General features: G+C 36.8%; 1 protein-coding gene across 3 annotated transcripts in view; it reads left to right on the forward strand.

Annotated features, from left to right (window-relative positions):
• Window positions 1-21,773, forward strand: part of ADK (adenosine kinase) — a 580,911-nt gene that overhangs the window by 318,245 nt on the left and 240,893 nt on the right. For all 3 annotated transcript variants that reach the window (XM_074232887.1, XM_074232889.1, XM_074232888.1), the window contains exons 5-6: window positions 4,526-4,698; window positions 10,160-10,268. In XM_074232887.1, the coding sequence (XP_074088988.1) occupies window positions 4,526-4,698; window positions 10,160-10,268 (282 nt within the window). The remainder of the gene's footprint in view (window positions 1-4,525; window positions 4,699-10,159; window positions 10,269-21,773) is intronic.

A 21,773-nucleotide genomic window follows, 5' to 3' on the forward strand; every position in this document is an offset into this window, starting at 1 on the left:
GAGAGACCTCACTGAGTGAGTTATGATTAGACCATTTTAGGAAAAAATATTTCAAGTAATGCAGGTACTTTCTATTGTACTACCTAAGGACAAATTTTTTTCACATTAGAACACAGTTTTTCATAGTTTGTATTTTTTTTAACGTTAGCCTTAGACAGTCTCCAGGCTTTTGCAGTGGTGGCATATTTCCTAGGAGCACAATATATTAAGACATAAACAGTCCTGATTCTTTTCATTACTGCTCTTGGCTCTGTGCCTCTCAGAAAGACACAAAAATAAGTATTTGCTGGACAAGGTTATGTCTGCAATAATTTGGATTCCTATGATGATTGTTATATATTGGGATCTTCTCTAAGAAATGGTGGTAGTGTCAGCATCCTTATTGTTATCCATTTCCTATTTTTCAGAGTCATTCTGTCATATCCAACTCTTTATGACCCCATGGACCATAGCACACCAAGCTTTCTAACCTCCACTATCTCTTAAAGTTGTCTAAATTCATGTTTGTTTGCTTGCATGAAGCTATCCCTACCTCATTTCCGACTTCTCTTTATGTGGTCAAAGTTTTGAAGCTTCAGCTTCAGCATTTGACCTCTTAGTTGAATAACCTGAATTAATTTCTTGACATATTGACTGATTTCATCTCTATTCTGTCCAAGAGATTTTCTTGAATATCTTCTCCAATGTCAAAATTTGAAAGCTTTGATTCTGCTGCACTCACTTTTCCATTTTGTCCAACTCTTACAACCTACATTGCTACTAGAAAAGCTTTGACTATATGAACTTAATGTCAAGGTAATGTCTCTGTTTTCTTGGTTTTAATTATTAGTCCACAATTAGCACTGTTGCCTCATTGATTTTATAATCCACTAATATCCCTAGATCATGTGGCAAGCACCTCATGTAGTTCATACCTGTGTTTACTTTAACTGATGTAGGACTTCATCCTTGAAGCAGTCTGGAAGTAGGATGATGCTGGTCTCAGAGGTTATGAGATAGAATCCTGCTACTGACCCCTACATTAATAAGTTACCGTGTAACAAACACTTCTATCTCTCTTGAGACATAGCTTCTCCATCTGTAAAACAGGGATTATGATGCCTTTGCCTTCCCTTAAGGGTTGTTGGGAGGTTTAAATGTAGGTAATGCCCTTGACAAACCCTGGAATTTTATATAAATGCCAGATACCATTATTATTTTCTATTTTATATTATTAAATTTAGTTGATTGTTTTAGTCTAGCAGTACTCAGAGTATGGTCTTTAGACTCTTTGAGGTTTCTGTGACCCTTTCAGAAGTGCATGAGGTAAAAACGATTTTCATAGTAGTACTAAGTCATTTTATTTGTGTCGAATATTGATAACTGTAACTCTTGTAAAAGGTTTTTGGAGAAGGTTAGAACCTAAGAGTATAAATTGTACCAAGCTTTTAACAAAAAGTCTTGAGGACCACTGCTTGAGTTTGTAAAGATCTTTTTGGATTCTGACAGTTTTTCAACCTGTGACCTGCCTGTTACAGCCTTATATTATCTCTAAATTTTATGAGCATGACATTTATGCCTTTATCCAAGGAACTAATAAAAGTATTGAATAGCCAAATGCTCTTGAAAAGGGTTTGGTGGGAAAGAGGAGTCCAGCAGTTACAAGAAAGAATGGTAGTGCTGTCCATAACCACATCATTTCCATACCTTAAAATCACATTAAGTAATAGCATGTCAGTTCTTAAAATGGCTAAGATAACCAGTTACCTGCCCAATTTGAATCTACCTTCAAACTCCATGCTTTGATATAGCATCCAATCAAGATAATATTATAATCCAATATCTGCAGTGAGTTCTAGATTAAAGGGGTTTTAGCCTGACATGAGAGCTTTGTAGAGTTACATCCCAAAACTAGGGTTAAATGTTCTTTTGACCATTTATCATTTTCCCTTCAGTTTTTTCACCATAATTATTGAGCTTTTAAGGGGTCAGAAGAGGGCTATAATCTAATTTCAGAGAACTATGCAAGAAGAAAAATGAAAAATCAAGGAACCTCAATAAGGAATAGTATTGGTGTCGGTAAGAATTCCTAGGGAAATTCAGCGACTCAAGGCCAGAAGCAAGCTGTTGAGATGTTAATATCAACAGGGATTACATGACTTGACCATGGCCACAATTTGAGTCAGAATTTGAACTCAAGTCTTTGTAATTCCAGGCCCTGCACTCTATATGCTAATCCATTTAGTTTCCAGCTCCTTGATTCTGAAAGTTAATAATTAGATTCTCAGTTCTTTGTCCTATCTTAAGAGTAGATACCTGTAGTCTCTGCTTTGAAGGTCTGATCTGTTTTTATGCAGAAATCCTCAGTTGCTTATCCCTGGTCCTTAAGATTCCTTCTTTAGTCATGGAAGCCCTACTTTAAACTAGATAGAGTACCAACTGATTTCTGACCCTCCTAACCCCTTGCTCTTTGTTGGATTTTTGCTCATATCTTGTATTTATCAAATAATCAGTGCCCATCCCTTTCCTCTTAACTTTCCTACCTGACTGCTCTCATACTGTGGCTATCCACATCCTGATCTGATTGCAATATCACTTTTAAATGACAGAATTTCATTACTGATGGCTCCCTTGCCAATATCTGACATCCTTTTCACATGTAAGAGACTTATCTCAATAAGGAAATTGTGCAGTTTTTTCCTATGCCTTTTATTTATCTCTGTAGAATCTAATAAAACTCCCTGTACAGATTCAGTGCTTAATAAATATCATTAAAGAACAGATCCAACTTCAACCTCAATCTCCTTGTTCAAAAAGATAACCCATCAATTTCTATCCCGGGGACATTCTCTGCATCATCAGGAACAAAGGAGGCACAGAGTGGGCTTCATAGCTAAAGATCTCTGAGAGCAGACAAGTAAATTGGGAGAAAACTAATTCTTAGTTCCTTTTTATTCCCCACATCCACTGCCTTTTCTTGAAGTGTTCAATTCAGTGAAACAAGACTTTTGCTATTGAGCTCTGGTTATAGCACTGTGCTTGGTTCTGAGACTTCAAGACACAAGTCATCCTGGAGCTTTCATCCTCTAAGGAGTAGAGCATATACACAAATGGGGCTCCTGACCATGTAGCTACTAAAAGCTGAGTGAAGGAGATGATGTGTTTAAGGGGCAGAGCCTCCCTTCTGGCTCTGAGGACAAGATATAGAAAAGTTCACTGATAATACCTTTGGAGACAGGCAGGGGTTTTGAGTTCAGTGGCGAGCTGGCACAGTGTATCAATCACCTGGAATCAGAATCACTAATCTTCCTAAATTCAAATCCCGCCTCAGTCTCTTACTAGCTGTGGGACTCTGGACAAATCACTTAACTTTCTTTACCGCAGCTTCCTTCTCTATAAAATGAACTGGAGAAGGAAATGACAAACTCCTTGTATTTTTACCAAGAAAACCCCAAATGCGGTCATAATGAGTTGGACACAAAAAAAATGAGTTAATTGCAACACAATCTTGGGGAAGGCAGCTATGCTAAGTAAGTAGTCACCTAGAGTGAGTAAATTTTAAGTCCCCTCATAGTATTCTAGGACCAAAAGCTTAGAATTTTAATTGGTTATTAGACTATTTTGAATTAACGAAAGGGTGAATTTTAGGATAATGTAATGAAATTCAACCCATTCTGAAACCAAGGAATATTTCTATAATGAAGAGATACAAATAATTTGTATGTGCTTGATATTTGCCAGATGTCCTGTTCTATGAAAAATGAATTTGCTACGGAAAAGTACGCTGCCAGATTTCCACATATATGATGTTATGGACCAAAGTGTAGGAGTGAGGCAACCCTTCTACAGAAGTTGGGTCCTTGATTGAAATAACTATTAGTATATATCATAATAATAATTATTAATCTTTATATTATATTTGAACAATTATTAACTTTTTAATACATTAAAATATCCCACAGACAATTTATACATGAGGAACTCTGAGGTTCTGATAGGTTGAGAGTTGATAGTCATAGTGTTAAGTGTTGTTCAAACCTAGGTTTCCTGAGGCTAAGTCCAGTATTCACAAGGCTATCACTTATATTATCACTTAGGCACTTAATGAATCTCAGATTTAATTGAAATAAAATTAGTGGACATCTCTTCCTCATTTTACATGTATGAGAAATGAGAAGAGTTTGTTATTCCAGTGAGATACATAAATTAAAAATATTCACACTCAAGACAAAATTAGATACACACACACACACACACACACACAGACACACAAACACACACACGATGGATGTGTTGGAGTTGAAATCAGAATATCAAGGGAAGTTCCCTATCCAAAACCCCTTTCACTTCTTATAGTTAGTTCTATATCAATGCTTGATCTCATTTGAAAGTAAGAGATTGTGAATGGAATCACAAGAGGAATCCTTAGGTTTTTTCCTGATGATGTGAAAAGCATTTGCAGAAATGTCCTTTGACACTCCCCTGCCAACACTCCACAACAAGCATCACTGGTATAAGTTTGGAATTTCTTGTGTTTTGTTTTCAGTGGATGATTCAAAGACCATTCAAAGCAGCAACATTCTTTGGCTGCATTGGCATGGATAAATTTGGTGAGATCCTGAAGAAGAAAGCTGCGGAAGCCCACGTGGATGCGCATTACTATGAACAGAGTGAGCAGCCCACAGGAACCTGTGCTGCGTGCATCACCAGTGACAATAGGTCAGATCAGATTTCCTTTGAAAATGGAAAGAAATGTTGCTAAGATAGAAGTTGGAATTTGGAATTGAAATTCTATGTTCCTGACTTTTTAATATTTTGAGGTAGTAAATATTGAGTCAGTGAGGTGGCCTAGTGGATAGAGCCTTACATTTGGGATGATTTACTTTCCTTAGTTCAAATATAGCCTCAGACATTTCTTGATTGTATGACCCTGGGCAAGTCAAATTTAATTAATCTGTTTGCCTCAGTTTACTCATCTCTAAAATGAGTTGGAGAAAGAAATGACCAACCACTTTAATATCTTTGCTAGGAGAGTTGGACATGACCAAAAAAGACTGAACAACAAACAATTAAACAGAAAGCATTTTTTTTAAGCCCTTACTATGTGTGGGGATCTGAGATTATATAAAAAAGCCAAACTGTTTACTGCCTTCAAGGAACTTACCTTCTAATGAGGGAAACAGTATGCACACAAATAGATGTGCCCCCCTAGAATATATTGGAAGCATCCTCTCTCAACAATAAGGCCATAGCTTCTGAGGGAAGGGGAATACAGAATGGCAGCCTCCAAGAGACTTAGACTGAGTCTGGAAGGAATCATTTCAAAAGGCAGAGGGGAAAAAAAGAAGCAAATGCCTTTGTTGTAGATACAGAAAGCTCTATATGATGACAGGTTGAAATTTCCCTGCTAGTCATGTCATTTGTTGCGTTCAAAGCACTTTGGCCTGCATGATCTGAGCTCAGCTCATGGATTGTTTAAAAAACAAGCAATAAATCTGTGGGACCATTTTTCCTTTCTCTCTAATGTTAGACGCATGACCCTCTACTAAATTTATTCAAATAGAGGGCTTTCTTCACTTGGGAATATTTTCACCATTGAGCTATATTATCTTGGGCAGTCAGAGCCCATCTTAATAAATTAACAATTTCATTTGAATCAGAGAGGCAACTAATGAGAACATCAATATTTGGAGAAATTTCTAACAGCCTAAAATATATCTATGAAAATGACTTCTATAGATTTTAATACAAGTCTTAATAGTAACACTAATTGTATGAAACATACAACTATTCTGTAAAGAAAATGAAATGACATTATCTTTCCTGAGTGCCATTGATTCTAATTTGATCCTAAGCCATTGCAAACTTCTCAGTTTTTATCCTAGGGAAAGGCAAAGCTAGCTTCCTGTGTTGTGGCCTGCAGATGTATCCTCAAAGGGGATCCCTGTTCCCCACCTCTACAGAAGTGCTCCTTGATCCTTCAAGAGAAGATAGAGAGGCAAAGAGCCCTCTTCTTTGGGTGTAGATAGAGCCTCCCTACAGATAAATAATAGAATCACTCTGTACTCTGGGAGAAATGAGAAAAGGATGAAAAAGAGAAAACAAATCATGATTCTTTTCCTGAATGTGTCTGACGGGTGACCACTGCTGTCAGTTCTGATTCAGATGTTATGAGTCTGTAATTGAAAGAGCCCAAGGTGCTAAGCCCTCAGACTGTCTCTAAGCCACGATCCCTGTCTCAGTGTTGTTAGTCACAGAATGGTCTGGGCACATTCTTCAGGTCCTCCTCTTCCAGCATGTGCATTGAAAACTCTTTGCCAGGCGGTTTGCCCCCACGCCAGCTCTCTTTGGTACACATTGACTCTGGGTCAAGGATTTCTCCTCTTCTAATACCATCAAGCCCCCTGACTCATTACAGGGCCTCAATTTCTTGAAACATTCTACCTAGAGCTCAGGGGGCAGGGAAGAGATTACTGTGCCCCTTGTTCCAAACAACTAGAAGGTAGTTATCACTGATGATTGTGTTATTGCCAAGACAGACTCCTAAAAAGGCAGACTCCCAAAGAAAGTCTTGTGGATTCAGCTTGTGCCTTGAGCTGCCCAGGTTCTGGAGCACTAGAGCCTCAGTGGTTGAGTGGTGACTGGGTCTCCAGCATCTCTCCCATGGACAATACCTAGGAGCTTTTTCTGCTCTCTTGACTTTGAATCCTGACAGGCAGAAACCTCATCTCCTTCTCTTTCCCCTCAGCATAGATCATCCGGGACAGATTCTGAGAATAATTGAGGAATTCAGTAAATATTCATTGCATCAATGAGTAAATGAATGAAATAGATAAATAATACTTTTAAAGATAAAAAATATATAGAATGCTTTATTTTAAAGGGACATTAGAGATCTTTCACGTTTTGGAACAAGATTTTTCTTGGACAATCTTTTCTCTTAACTTAATATTTATCCTTCTCCTTGTAGAAGATCCATATCTACTTCCTCTATCTTTTTTCCCCTAGTAAAAATCTCCATGCTAATCTTTCATAGTTCTGTAATTGTTAAATGTTGATTTTATAAAGATTTCCTTGTGTGATTTCATTAGTACTAATTAAGATTTGCCAGCTAAATGGTCTTATAAAAACTTTTTCTAGAAAGTAGTTTCACTTCCCCCCCCCCCTTTATGTGTCTTCTGTTCTATTATCATTCTGTGCATTTCTTGGTCTTTTCCCCATTATCCTTTCTCCTTTTCCCTTTCTTCCCTTTTAATTCAGATAATCTTCTTTCTTTACTCCCTTTACTATCCTCTAAGAAGTTCAGGCATCAATCAGATAATGAGTTTTGGACTGAGAAGAAAGAGTTCTATTAGAGATATTCTTTGCCAAACCTTTCATTTTACATTTGTAGAAATTGAATCTTAGAGAAAATGACTTACTTAATACACCCTTTTTTATTTTTCCTAAAAGTTACAGATTTATATAGATACGCAGTTAGATGAACATGAATTCACAAATTATTAAGCTCGTTAGATACATCTAACAGTATTGTAAGGTACATTTTAGAATATTAGAGAAATAGATAGGAAAAATACTAAAAATTGTTCATAGGAAAATGTTTTCTTAATTTTTTTTTTCTGTACAGGATCAGTTATGTGTCATTGGAAGACCCAAGTTCAAATCCTGTCTCAGAAACTTAACCTTGTGTCACCCTAAGGAAGAGACTTACTCTTTGTCTACCTTAGTTTCTTAGTAACAATAGCAGTTGCTCCTCAGGGCTACTATGAGGATAAAATGAGGTGACACCTACTTCACAAACCTTAAATCACTTTATAAATTAGACTGTTATTGTTATTAAGTGGTTTGCTTATCTGGTGCAAGTGAGGAATAACCAAATGGATCCTCATGATTGGTGTAAAGAGATCCAAAGGAAGATTATGTTGAAGATCTTTGGGGGAAAAATAGACAAAATTGAAGCAATAAAAACACATGAATAATTTGAAATCAGAGGAATTCCCACATTGAGATCATCCATCTTTGAAATGTGAACATTCTCAAAAGCAGAGCGAATAGGTGGGAACATCCAAGAATATAATTAAGTCAGTGACCATGCTGAATTTGGAATAATCAGTAGAACTTGACTAGAATTCTGCCTTTTCTACCTGTGTAGATTCATTCAAGACATTTATCATTTCTTCCTCTGCTTCCTTATTTGTAAAATAAGAACATTGGACAACATGGTCCCTAAGGCCAACCCTAAATCTCTGACCCATGAATTAGGCACAAGGATTATTGACTATTCCCCAATACCAGGTTTTTTTTTGGTCTCATTCTAAAATGGCAAAACACAAATCCTTTCAGAGGCCACATGTTCTGAGCTAATAAAAGGTGCAGACACTTTCCTCTTAGGACTCTTTTTTTTCTTTAAATCCTTTTATTCAATTATGTTTCGTTAAAGTGATATCTGTAGTGAATACTCCAATTGTGAGTATTGTAATGAGTACTCATTTATTGAATAGTGGAGTCAGTTTTCTCTGTTGAGAAACTAAGGTATTTCACACATAGTTAGTTCTAAAGTTGATGGTGTTAATATCTAATATTTAGAGCTTTCCTGATGTTCACTTTTTAAGAATGGTTGGTGCTTCCTTATCCATCCCTCTGTCCAAATGAAATGAATCATGTGTAGAAGATCAGAAAGGCCTTACAAATGTGTTTGTAAAGATTTCTTTTGTCATTCTGTACACTGAATTGACATGATTTCTTCTTAGCTCTCCAGAAATGATATTTCTCCAAACCATAGCCTTTTTAACGCAAATGATACATTTTTCAAGTGAGAAAAGCTTTGGTATTGACTCTTAGATAGAAATAACATTTCCAATTCATTTTAAAGATATTTCTGATATTTATGTTTCTAATGATATACACTTTTATATTTGTTTTTTATAACAAGAGGAGAATGGTGTTATGATTATGATCAGAGAGTATGGGTGCTGAATAACCATCTTTTTTTTAAAAACAAATTAGTCTAAAGCTACTCCCACTAACTAGTTTGTCAATAAAAATAATCTTTATATTTTAGTTTTTGTGAATCTCCCCCCCAGAAAATATCTAATTTATAATATATAATTGTAAAAAGATTTTGGGTAAAAGGCTTTTTCTAGGCTGAAAATAATGACATTTGGGGTTGAGAGAGAGACAGAGCAGATAGATACAGAGATCTGTAATAAATTGATGGATGAATGGTTGAAATGAATTTATTAAAAGAAATTCAGTTTTCTTTTTGCAAAGAACTATATAGAACAGCCTGCAGTGCTAAGTGTCAAGACAATTACCTTTTTACTTGAAAAGAAATAAAAATCATATTCTTTTTTTTGTTTCAGTTTCATTTCCTTTATGTAATTCTATGTTAGAAAAAGGAAAGAAGGTCACTGTATAAAACAGTGGACTTTAAAAAAAACAAGCAATTTTATTTAATAAAACAATGTAAAATGTAACTATCTGGTTTGATCATCGATCAATAATTAAAAGGTCGCTATAATAGTTTGGGCAAAATCTGAGCTGCTGAGTTGTACTTAGGTTTTCCAGCTGTAACACCAGAGAAGCCCAGGGGCTTGGCAGCTGTGGAAACTAATTTTAATTGATTCCAGCCCTTAAAATGTAATGTTTTGCAAATTAATTCCCCATAGTAACTACAGAGTATGTAGTGAAGACATGTGTTGGAATATGAAATTAATCCTAGGTTTGATTTTTAGAGCATTTGGATAAATATACAAAATGCAGTCTATCTGTAAATGTTTTATAAACAAAGACATTTTTACAGTAATTAGGATTAAGCTTCTCATCATACGCTTTTGCACATTAAAATTCCAATATGTTCTTTTCTTTTTAGGTGAATTTTAACCTTTTAAAATGTGTTAGTTATGCATTTGAAATTGCCTGAAAAAGCTTTTCATTTTCTTTTTCTCAGCATTTAAGTTAGTAGTTTTAAGTTTCTAGAATAGATTTCTCATCCTGATGAATGTCCTAAACATACTTTGTAATTTGACAATCTCACTTAAGGCCTCCAGAGAAATTAACCTTATGTTTTTGTTTGAAACAAAATGAACAACCCACAAAATATTGGGAATCAATGGTCTACAAAAGTATACTACTAGTTTTTCCAATAGCAAGAAAACCTGTTTTTGCTTGGCTATTTTAGGTCCCTTGTTGCCAATCTTGCTGCCGCCAATTGTTATAAAAAGGAAAAACATCTTGACTTGGAAAAAAACTGGAAGTTGGTAGAGAAAGCCAAAGTTTATTACATAGCAGTAAGTATGGATTACTTTATATTTGTGGTTATTTATTGACATTAAAAATCTTGATTGTTAGTTGTTGTACAAGTTTAAAAAATTTGCTGAATGTAACCTACAAATTCCAAGTCAAAATGGTAGTATCACCTTTGCAAATGTGGTAGGAAATTGTAACCATTGTTGCCTGTTTTTTGGTTTTCATCTGTTTGGATCCATTCTATATACTTGCTTTAACTGAGCACAGGATGCCTTATTAAGCCAACCTTTTTCTTAAGAGCTCTTGTAATATTTGTTCAGCAAATTTACATTTCACATTTTTTAAGGCAAATTGTTTTGAAGGATGCCCAGATTATGTAGAAAAACATTATTAGCATAATTATTCATTGCAAACAATTTGAGCTTATTTGCCTGAAAAATCTTAATTGCTATTTATTCCATAGTAATTACCATGACACCTTATAATTCAATATTTCAGAAACATTGATCATGACAAGACTCTTGGATCTGGGCAGGGAGGCAGGCTTGATTTGAATTATTATATCTTTTGAGCCATGCAGTATATAAAAATGCCTGGTTAAAAGTTAATTTGTAAAACAGGTTTTGTTTTGTTTTGTTTTTTTTAACTTGAAAAAAAATCCTTCTGAATCAATCAACTATTCCCTTGATATTATTCAAATCCTTCCTCTTGATGTGAGGTGTCTGGTTGATCACAATTAGTAATTAAATATAAGTTTCTATGAAAGATTACAAACCCATAATATGCATATAATCTAGGGTTCTAGTATGACAGATGCTGCCATTCTGCTACCTGAATATGTGGGAACAGCTGGTAAAAAAGTGTAAAAAATTGATTATCCGTAGGAACACATTCATTGAAAATATAGTTATTTCTTTCAGCTAGCCTGGTAGTGTTCAGTGCTGTAGGCTTTACATGGCTATATTGATTCCTATGTAGAGCAGAGTCTACCCCTTTTTAACTGTCAAACAAATACAAACACTGAAGGTTATACAAAGGAGAGGCATCCCACTGCTCCTGCCACATGTTTCCAAAAACATTTTAGGAATTCATGGTTTTTCTTTTAATTTGTTTTTCTCCCAGAATTATTCTTTTAATTTGTTCCTATAAATATTCTCAGGTTTTCATTTTAAATAATAATACCTTTAGTGTGGAGTTCAGTTTTGGTCTAATCTGATGATTTTGTATTATGTTCCTTTGGGGGCTAAAATGCCACTTAGAGGTTTTATTACAGTTATGGATTTTTATTTAAAAAAAACCTTGGGGTTTGAAGCTTGTTGTGATCTCTGCTAGACTGTTTACAACAGTTAAAACATTGAACTGATTTTTAGATAGTAAAGTAACATTTCATATAAGAGAGATCAGTTGACCATTCCTTCCTTGCCCCAATCTTATAAGTGTCTTCTAACCCCACAAAACTCCTTACACATGGTAAGAAGCTATCCTCTCCTGGTGGCCAGACAGTCAATAAACATTAATTAAGTGCCTGCATGTCAGGCAGGATTAGGCCTACAGATAGTAGTCCCTGCCCTCTAGGAGTTTACTACTAACCCCCAAGAGAAGCAGAAAAGAGTGAGGAAGGCCCCAGATATAAGGTAGAATGGGGGAGGGCTCAAGGATTGGAAATTTAGAGATGACTTCTCTGCTGCCTCCTTGAGTGGAGGTATGGAGAGAAGCTCCTCACTCTACTCTTTGATCAAAGGGTACTGATTACCAAAACTGATTTGATTATTTTGCAAATTTTGTTTAACTGATTGTTCATGTTTTATAGTTATTAGCTCACATTTACCCATTTCTAATTTTTAAGAAAATGCTTTCTTTAGTAAGCTTTTGTATCTTTTCCATTTGATCCATTTGTTTTTTAAGGAATTTTTTTCTTCAGTTAATTTTTGTGCCTCTTTTTGCCATTTGATCATTTCTGCTTTTGAAGGTAGAAATTCTTCTCATTGACTTTTTGGACCCCTTTTCCATAGTCTATTTTTTTAAGGTGTTATTTTCTTCAGTATTTTTTTGTGTCTCCTTTGCCAAGCTTCTTACTAGGTTCATAGTTTTTTTTTTTGCATTACTCTCATTTCTCTTCCCAGTTTTCTTCTACTTCTCTTACTTTTTTTCCCCAAATCTTTTTTTTTTTTTTTTTTTTTTAGGTTTTTGCAAGGCAAATGATGTTAAGTGGCTTGGCCAAGACCACAGAGCTAGGTAATTAAGTGTCTGAGACTGGTCGGATTTGAACTCAGGTACTACTGACTCCAGGGCTGGTGCTCTATCCACTGTGCCAGTTAGCCGCCCCTCAAATTCATTTTTGAGTTCTTCTATGGCCTGAGAGCAATTCATGTTTTTCTTGGAGGCTTTGGATGTAAGACCTTGGACTTTTTTACCTTCTTCTCAATTTGTATTTTGAACTTCCTTGTCACTTTAGTAACTTTATGTGGTCGAATTTTTTTATGTTGTTTGTTCATTTTCCCAGCCTGTGACTTGATTTTAATTCGTCTTTAAAGTAGGGTTTTACTTCCAGGGTGGAGGGCACACTTCCCCAAGCTTCTGAAGTTTTGTACAGCTGTTTTCAGAGATACTTCTGGGGAACTTGTAAGTTTTTAGGTGATCTAAGGAGAGATGTTCCTACACTCCTGACCCGTGCTCTAATCTGTGGGCAGTCTCAGGTACTTCTCTCTGTCTTGGATCTGTGAAGAAGGTCAACCCTAGACTCTGGTGGGCTCCAGCTCCTCCATGCCTTGGGACTGCAACAAGGATCCAAGGTTCTACAAAGCAACAGTCCTGCCCCTTTCCATTGATCCCCTTACCATCTGTTGACCAAGAGCTCCAGAAGCTTCTGCTGCCACTGCTAATTGAGTGGTTCCCAAGGTTGGCTCCTGGTTGGCTGCGGCTTGAACTTCCCTGCTCTCCTTTCTCACCCTAGTGCAACAAGTCTTTCCTGCTGAACATTCAAATATCTTGGCCTGGAAAATTGTTTCACTCCATCCTTTTGGGAATTCTATGCTCCAGAATTTGTTTACAATCATTATTTAAACTAGGTATTTAAAGGATTTTGGGAGGGGGATGGGACTAGTCCTGGCCTTTACTCCTGCAGGGTGGATCTGCCTCCAGCTGATTTGATCTTACAGGACTGCCAGGTTCCTAAGGAGAAACCAGACTCATCCAACCTTTCTTAGTGTCTCTTTACTTTATGACATTCTCTTTTTATCTTGTATCTTAACTCATGACTCAGTTATTTATACTTTGGGTGATTTCTTTATCCCACCTACATAGATATCATCTTGAAGACTTGTCTTTCCCTCTCTTCTAACATTTCCCCTATTAACTCATAATAGAAGTCTTGACAAAGCCATATTAAGGAAAAAGATAAATGTAAAGTAAAATCAGACATATTAAAAAATCAGTACCAATAAACTCAAGATTTTGATAGTACTGAGAAATCTACCTTTCAAAATCTCCTTATACAGGGGTGGCTAGGTGGCATAGTGGATAACACACCAGCCCTGGAGTCAGGAGTACCTGGGTTCAAATCTGGCCTCAGACACTTAATAATTACCTAGCTTTGTGGCCTTGGGCAAGCCACTTAACCCCATTGCCTTGAAAAATCTAAAAAAAAAAAATCTCCTTATAAAACTCCATCTCCTTTTGTTGTTCCTCCTCCTTCTCTTCTCCCTCCTTTCCATCCCTTGTTACCAATTTTTGCTCCTTTGAAACTTTTTTTCAAGCAGAACACTCACAGTAAATTTGAAAACTGTTTCAATTCAGTAGTTTTATTGTGCTTAATTACTAGTATTGTAATTGTTTTGCCTATATTTTTCCTTAACAGAATATAATAGTGATGTTAGAGATAAAATCAGCTTTTCTGAATTTATCCTGGGAAATCTATTCCCATTTAGGAAAATACATTCAGAATCCTAAACAACTAGCTTTCAGTTAATGTTTGAAACACAATCCGTGTGTCCATTAGGGATGTTCCATGTAAATTACTATAGGACCAGAGATTCAGAAGATTCTTAAAAATTTGGCTTGAGGGGCCGGCTAAGCTTTACAGTGAATAGAGCACTGGCCTCCGGGTCAGGAGTACCTGAGTTCAAATCTGGCCTCAGACACTTAATAATTACCTAGCTGTGGGGCCTTGGGGAAGCCACTTAACCCCATTGCCTTGCCAAAAAAAAACATTGACTTGACTGAAGAATTTAGTATCCTATTTTGTGAAATCTTGACAAAATTTGTATTTGTGTACTTTTAAATTGAAAATTGGGAAAGGCCAGACATGGATACTGTAAATTACATTTTTGGAATGTAAATCTTCTTAATTCTGTGACTCTCCTAGTCCTTTCCCTTATAAAACCAACTTAGAATTGTTTCTAGAGGTATTGTGAGGGCAGAGAGAGATTACAGCTGAACTACCACGGGGCGGGGGGGGGGGGGGGGGGGGGGGGGGGGGGACGGGGGGACCATGAATTTTGAAGGAAAAGCCTATGAAGAAGGAATGATTCTATTTTGGAACCTTAAAAAAAAGCAAAACTGTTTGAACATCTATTTGGTTCATTTGTTCTTTTGAATTTTTGGACTAAACTTTTAAATGTTTCCATTATTCCCTTAGTATACTTTACTTTGCTTACCATCTCTCTCTCTGTCTCTCTCTCTCTCTCTGTCTCTCTCTCTCTCTCTCTCTCTCTCTCTCTCTCTGTCTCTCAGTAACCTTCTTCGTCTTTGAATTTTCCCGGCTTTAAAAGCCTTCTTTACCTTCCCTCAAGATGTCTTCTTTCAAATGTCTATTCAGACCATCCTCTATGAGAGCTGCCTCTTTTTGCCATGCAACTTCATCGGCTCCCATTTTGGCTCACCTTCAAAACCCAGAATGACCATGGTGTAGTTTTTACAGGGAACTAGAGTTCATATGTGAGTTGAAATTCTCATTTTTGGGAGGATAACATAGCACACGGGATTTTGGAAGGAGCCACACAATGTCTCCATGGAATAACATGGACACCAAGATGCTTCACATATCAGACCTAGATATGTAGAAGATACAGATGGAATGGTTAGCAGGTAAGGAAGAGAAAAATGAGCAAAATTGAGGAAAAAAGGGTTACTAATATGAGGGAATAGGAATGAGAGCCTAACCCTGGGCTGGGACCTCTTCCTTCTTTGTGATCTTCCAAGTTCCTCTTCTCAGTTACCTATGATATCATTGCTAATAGCTGAGAGTGTGTTACAGGCAATGAATAATTCCTTGAATTAGATACTTTCACAGAATATTAGGAAATCATACACATGATAAATCAACCTTCCAGAAACATGCTACTGAGATGCTTCATTATGTTTATCATGTCATAGATGTGGCCCAGGTTTGTCCAAGTTTATATTGAAAAGCTGCAAACTGACTATTCAGTTTGATTTTAAAAGCATCTATTAAACATCTGTCATATTCTAGTCACCTTACAGGGGTCACCCTCAACAGCATCCTATTTGAAGGTTGAAGTTGAAGGGAAAAGCAATATAGATATTCATACATATATGTCTGTGTGTTTATATTTATATGTGCTTTGTCTATATATAACTATAATTAAATACAAAATACATACAAATTAAGGAAAACAAAAGAGAGGGAGGAGGAAAGTTTCTGGGGAGATGGGGCTGAAGAGAGGAATGTCTGAGAAATCATTGGAATAGTGAATGAAGCCATAGTACAGATGACTGACACTCCCTTTTTAAAACACCATGATAATGTTCATGCGATTAGTTTTCTTAATGTAATCGATAGGAGGAGGTTTGGAGGGCAGCTAGATCTAGTGGATTCTTCCTAAAAAGGACAACTTGGCCTCAAAGCAAGAGTTCCAAATCTTGAGTGTTTTAGCTCCTCCAGGCTATGGTCTCTGGAAGTTTGGTTTGGATATAGTAACATAGTTACAGGAACTGGAGATGCAATGTGTCATAGAAAATAACAACAGGTAGTCCTATTTGACTTGAACATTGGATGTGTGAAGTGGAATAATGAAAAGTGAGTCTAGAAAGAGAAGATGAACTTTAAATGTCAGATAATAAAGCTGTATGGAACCTCTAGAGCTTCTTGAGCTGGTGAGTGACTGCTCTATTTTAAAAATTGCAGTTTAGCATCTAGCATGAAGTATGGATTAGAGAAATGAATGACTTGGAGCAGGGAGACAATTAGGACTACTGCAACAGTTCAGGAAGAAGTAGCAAATGATTAAACCAGAGTTATCACCCTGTAAGTAGAGAGAGAAGAGGACAGAGACAAGGATGCACCAGTCAAACTGACAAGATGTGACAATTAATTGGATATAGAGTCACCTGGGTGAAGCAAATAAAGGAGCTGGTAGAATTGTTTTCATCTTGTGCCTGAAAGCATTATTTCATTGAATGATTGGTCACCTTTTCTTCCTATGCTTTTGATGAACATAAGCAGACTGGTGGCAGAGAATGAAGGAAACAGAGAAAATCTATGAAGCACAATATCTTTCAAACTAAATACATTGATGCTAGGTACATGGATAAAAGGGATATGAAAAAATAAAAATTGAGAACATAAGTGACTTCGTCTTCTATATCATAAATATTATCTTCACATAGAGAATTAGAAAGTATTGCATATGATAACCACCCTGCAAGGTCATAACAAATGAAGTTTACTGTCTCCTCGCAGCCTTGATAGAATTAGATGTCTTAGGAATTGATAATTATCTCTTTGAGAGCAGTCAGAATCATTGGTTAGAGAGAATAATTGTTGAAATTTATGTAATAGAACAAAAGATAAGATTAAAATTAAACAGTATAACTATAAAAATGTTAACCTGTTATGTTTCAGCAAACTATTGAAACTAAAAAATGGGAAATGGATAAAAGCAAAGACATTGACTCTTGCCATTTCTCAGAGAAAGTAATCCATACAACATGGTTCAGACAATGAGATCAAAGGAGCCAAAGGGAAGGATGGTTGAAGGTGAGGTTGGGTCCACATCCCGTTTCCTCTTAAACCTCTAAGTAATAGGAATACCTTTAATTCCCCAATTGGAGAATGTCTGTACTTGGTATTGTGAGGAGCCAAGTTATTCAGAAGTAGGCTCACCATCTAGTATGGTACAAATTAGACCCACAATAGTTAGTATATTATCATACTCTCTCTTCTCTAAGATCCATCTTATGAGCCAACTTTCAGAAGAGATTCAACAACTGACTTCAGATTCAACAACTGACTTCCATAATTTGGGTGGAAGGAGAAGAGAATATGAGCTTTCTTCAGTTCCTGGGATCACTTAAATACCACAAATAATATGATTCAGGTTTTATTACCTGCAGTTCTTGGTCTTAAGTTACCTATTTTTTTTTAAATGACCATAAACATAATACAATCCTGGTACCATAAGAGAAATTTAACATCTTGAGGTTAGGTCTGTTGGGTTCTTTGTTTTTTACTTTTTATTGCTAATTCCTAACAAAATGACTACAAACAGACTTCAAATAAGTCTCTTTATTCAGTGTTCTACTTAGATTGGGTGAGTCACAAAGTCACTTTAACTATAATATTTTCCATGTGATAGTCAAATTTTAAGGAATACAACATAGTCTTATATTCTAATGAGCTGGCATGATGCTGTTTTTTGTAGGACACCAACAACAAAGCATGTTAGAGATTGGCAGGAATGGGAATGTCCACCAGCTGCTATGGATTACATAGATGCCTCCGCAGTACTCAGGATCTGCTGAGGTATTTTAAATTATCATGTCCTGACATTCTTCCCAAACCTGCCACTCTTGTAAAGCCACTACATAGAAAATATTATAACAGAGGTGACTTCATGACTCATCATTGACTGCCCAGAAGGCTGACTTGGCAAGGTGGTCAGGGACCAGAATGGGAATGCCTTTAAAACTCTCCAGAGGTGTTTATATTTTATCCTGCAGGTTCTCAGGGAACACTGGAGTTGATTGAGTGCAGGGGAATCCTGGTCAACCATATGCTTTAGGAGTCTAAGGATGCCAGTGAGGTGGCTGTAACAAGAGAGGTGAGGGCCTGTACTAGGGGGTAACTGTGTGAATGAACAGACAGGGATCACTGGAGAGATGTCTTGAAGGGAGAAGCCATCAGATTTGCCCTTGGATGAGATGGATCAATGACTTGAGAAAGTGATATCTCGATTCACAAGTGAATTGGATTTAAGGGATCCAGAGCTGGACAAAACCGTCATCTAACTCCTCTAGAATTTTAGGATCCAGTGGCAAGAAGTAGATCTGAACAACTGGCATTGGCCTTGGATGCAGTGGGAGATCCTGGCCTCTTTAAGCTAAGGTCTTTCCCAAGTCTCCCTTTGTCTATGGGGCAGCACCCATTCAGTAGGTAAAGGCTATGTAAAGATTGAGGCCAAAGGTGGTCTAGTTTGACTTCACAAAATATTTATACTGGAAGGGGAAGACCCTCAGAGATCTTTTAGGTGTGGAGGCTGAGTCTTCACGGTTGTAAGCTTGGGTGACTGAGAAGCTGATGGTGCCTGTTTTGGGAAGAGGATAGGACTGGCAGGGAAAGAAAATAAGTGCTGTTTTGAGCTGAGTTTGAGATGTCTTTGAGTAATCTCAGTAACATCACCAAATACATTTGTAATCACATGATTCACTTCCTACATAAATGCTAATCACAAATCTTGCTTTGTTAAATATTTTCATTAAAAGGCATTAGATCAAGGCGGCTAAGGGGCATAGTGGATAAAGCCTTGGAGTTAGGAGTACCTGGGTTCAAATCCGGTCTCAGACACTTAATAATTTCCTAGCTGTGTGGCCACTTAACCCCTTTTGCCTTGCAAAAAAATAAAAAATAAAAAAAAGGCATTAGATCCTATTCTCCACCTACCTTATTGTCTTATTCATTTTGTGAATAAATATATATATATATATATATATATATATATATTCACAACATGATTGTTTATTTTATATGTGTGTCTATATATGTATGTGTGTATATATATATAAAATGAAAACCTTATTCTGCCATCTCACAATATATTTATCCATACAGCTATTTTAATCACTTTTGCCCTAAGTGGGGAAAACAGCTGACAGATCCTTGAGATAATTTACTTTCAGAGTGATCAGTCACAACCAGTTCTTAGGAATCCTTGGGGCTATCTAGTGTAGACAAGATTCACAAAGCAGCATTTGAGAAATAGTGTCCTTCCTTTTCCCAAACAAATTGAATAGAAACCTGTAGACCTGAGAATAAAATATTTATTTGTAAATGTTCACCTACCAATTATTGATGATAGAAGGGGCACCTCCCCTCCTCCTCACTTTCCCCCCCCCCCCCCCCAGCCTTTAGATGGTAGATAAGCTTCCTCAGCCCAGTAATTAATGGAGCTCAGTCCCTGCTCTCTGGATCATGTGATTTTTTTTTTTAGAAGAATACATTATTAGAACCCTTGCACAGCCAGTCTAGCTACAGCAGCCCAGGCAGCAGCAGCAGTTCCATTTCTCACAAAGAAAATGTTGAACCCCAGCCAAATGTGTGGTGGCAGTCTGTTGCTAGGGAATCAGGGTCCTGAGGCGATTAATGACAAAGCAGGCAATAACAAGAAGGCAGAATTACAGATTTAAAAGAGAAAAAAGTGGTTGGTGTTATAATTACCCAAAGAAATCCGCACTCATTAAATTGGCTGTTTTTATGATTGACTTTAATTGGAGGTTAGCTCCGATATTTAGCTCCTTTCCCACCCCTTTAAACACACACAGGCACATAATCAGTAGAACTGCAGACTTGTTTTTCTAAGCATTGAGAGAAGCTTGCCCTGTAATTTGATCCCCACTGACAGATGCATTTTCTATGCTGCCATTTTGAATTAACCTATTGTGGAACAATTTTCTTCAGCCCTGTTGAATAAAACATCCAGTCTGATTACCTCCTATGGATTTGATAGAGTAAAAGAATGTACTTCTATTGAAGTAGATTGTTTGCATGGAGCCCAGTGATTTGGACTCTTATCAATAAGCACCCAGAATTTATGATAGATTTTCAGATTTGTGGGTGAGAAGACACTGAGTTCACCCTCCACCATCCCCCTTTATTTTTGGTAATTCAAAGTAAAGAGAACCTGATTCAGGGCTACATGTCATACAAGGCAGGGCAGCTCCCCCACAGGATTTTCAGATAAGATGAGTGAAATCTAAAGAATCTGAATCTTTGTTTGGACTGTTAACATTTTGGAAAGAGTTCTCTACTTATGCAAACCAAAATAAACATCTATTCCTTCTCCCTGTACTCCCACTCCTCTCCTCCTCCCCCCACGCCCCAAATGTTCAGACAGATTTAGTTGAAAGTTAAAAAGTTGAGTGAAAAAATCCCTAGGAAATAGTGAGTTGGTTTCTTGGTAGATAGATATCTTTCAAGAATGCTAATTTTTTAAAACTATGTTTAAGGTCTTTCAGGTTACACATTATTACATATAAATGTATAGACAAACAGTTTTAATGCTTCAATCTTTCAAGGTTCAATGAAGCACATTCATATCTTACACAGCAGTAGGGGAGCATCACAAGCCATTTACCTCACAGAGAAGCCTGAATTCTATAGTTACATGATGCCACTGCTCTCCAGATTTCTAATCAAACAGTGAAACAAAAGAGCCCAGCATATCCTATCCGACAATACACACACTGCTAATCAGATGCCAGTGCCAAGCTGTCTGCTTTGTTAAATACTCGGCTTCCTCCAGGCATGAAGACAGCTGCTGGAACTATGATGAAATTTGGTAGCTCGGTCTACTTTTGCTCCCCTTGGGCTAGCAAGATCCTGTTCATTTAGACCACCCCAATTGCTACACTTTAGGGAGTGTGTTTTCAGGTTTGGGGGAGATTTTGTTTTGTTTTGTTTGTAATTAAAATAATAAAACATGATGATTACAGAAGATCTTCTGTAAGTTTTTGCATTTTGCATATGACAGCCCCAGCATGTAATTTTCAGTGATGTAATGGCCTTAATTGCATTTTGAAGAGAAGGGGAAACAGAGTGAAGAGCCTCTATTAACTTTAAGTCAGTTCACATTTCTGTCTTGGCTACCTGTACTAGGCTGTTTGGACTCTGAAATGTGAACTAGATGGTAAAAGATAGAAACTGATAATGAATAATTATCAGTCCCAACACCACTAACAATGGGAAGAAGCTCCAGATTTTAAATCCTCCCAGGATAGTACTGCCTGCAAGCATATTTTTCTGCAGAGACCCATGTTCTTATCCATTTCCCCCAGATGACGTTGCCTTTGGGGACATGATTCTCAAATTGCATGTAAAATCTGTGCTGATTTAGCATACTATTTAAATGTAAATTAAAATGGAAACCTCCAAACCCTGATCATTTTGGTAAGAAGAGGAGTTGAAAGAAACAACCTGAAGATATTTATTGCTTTTCTCTTATAAGTCAGCTTTCTTAGGAGTTAGCTTTCTGAGGAAGAAAGCTTTCAACTTGTGAAACTCTACTGCTATCATGTCACATTTGCTACAACAA

The sequence above is a fragment of the Macrotis lagotis genome, chromosome 4, assembly GCF_037893015.1.
Source record: "Macrotis lagotis isolate mMagLag1 chromosome 4, bilby.v1.9.chrom.fasta, whole genome shotgun sequence".
In the NCBI taxonomy this organism is placed as follows: Eukaryota; Metazoa; Chordata; class Mammalia; order Peramelemorphia; family Peramelidae; genus Macrotis; species Macrotis lagotis.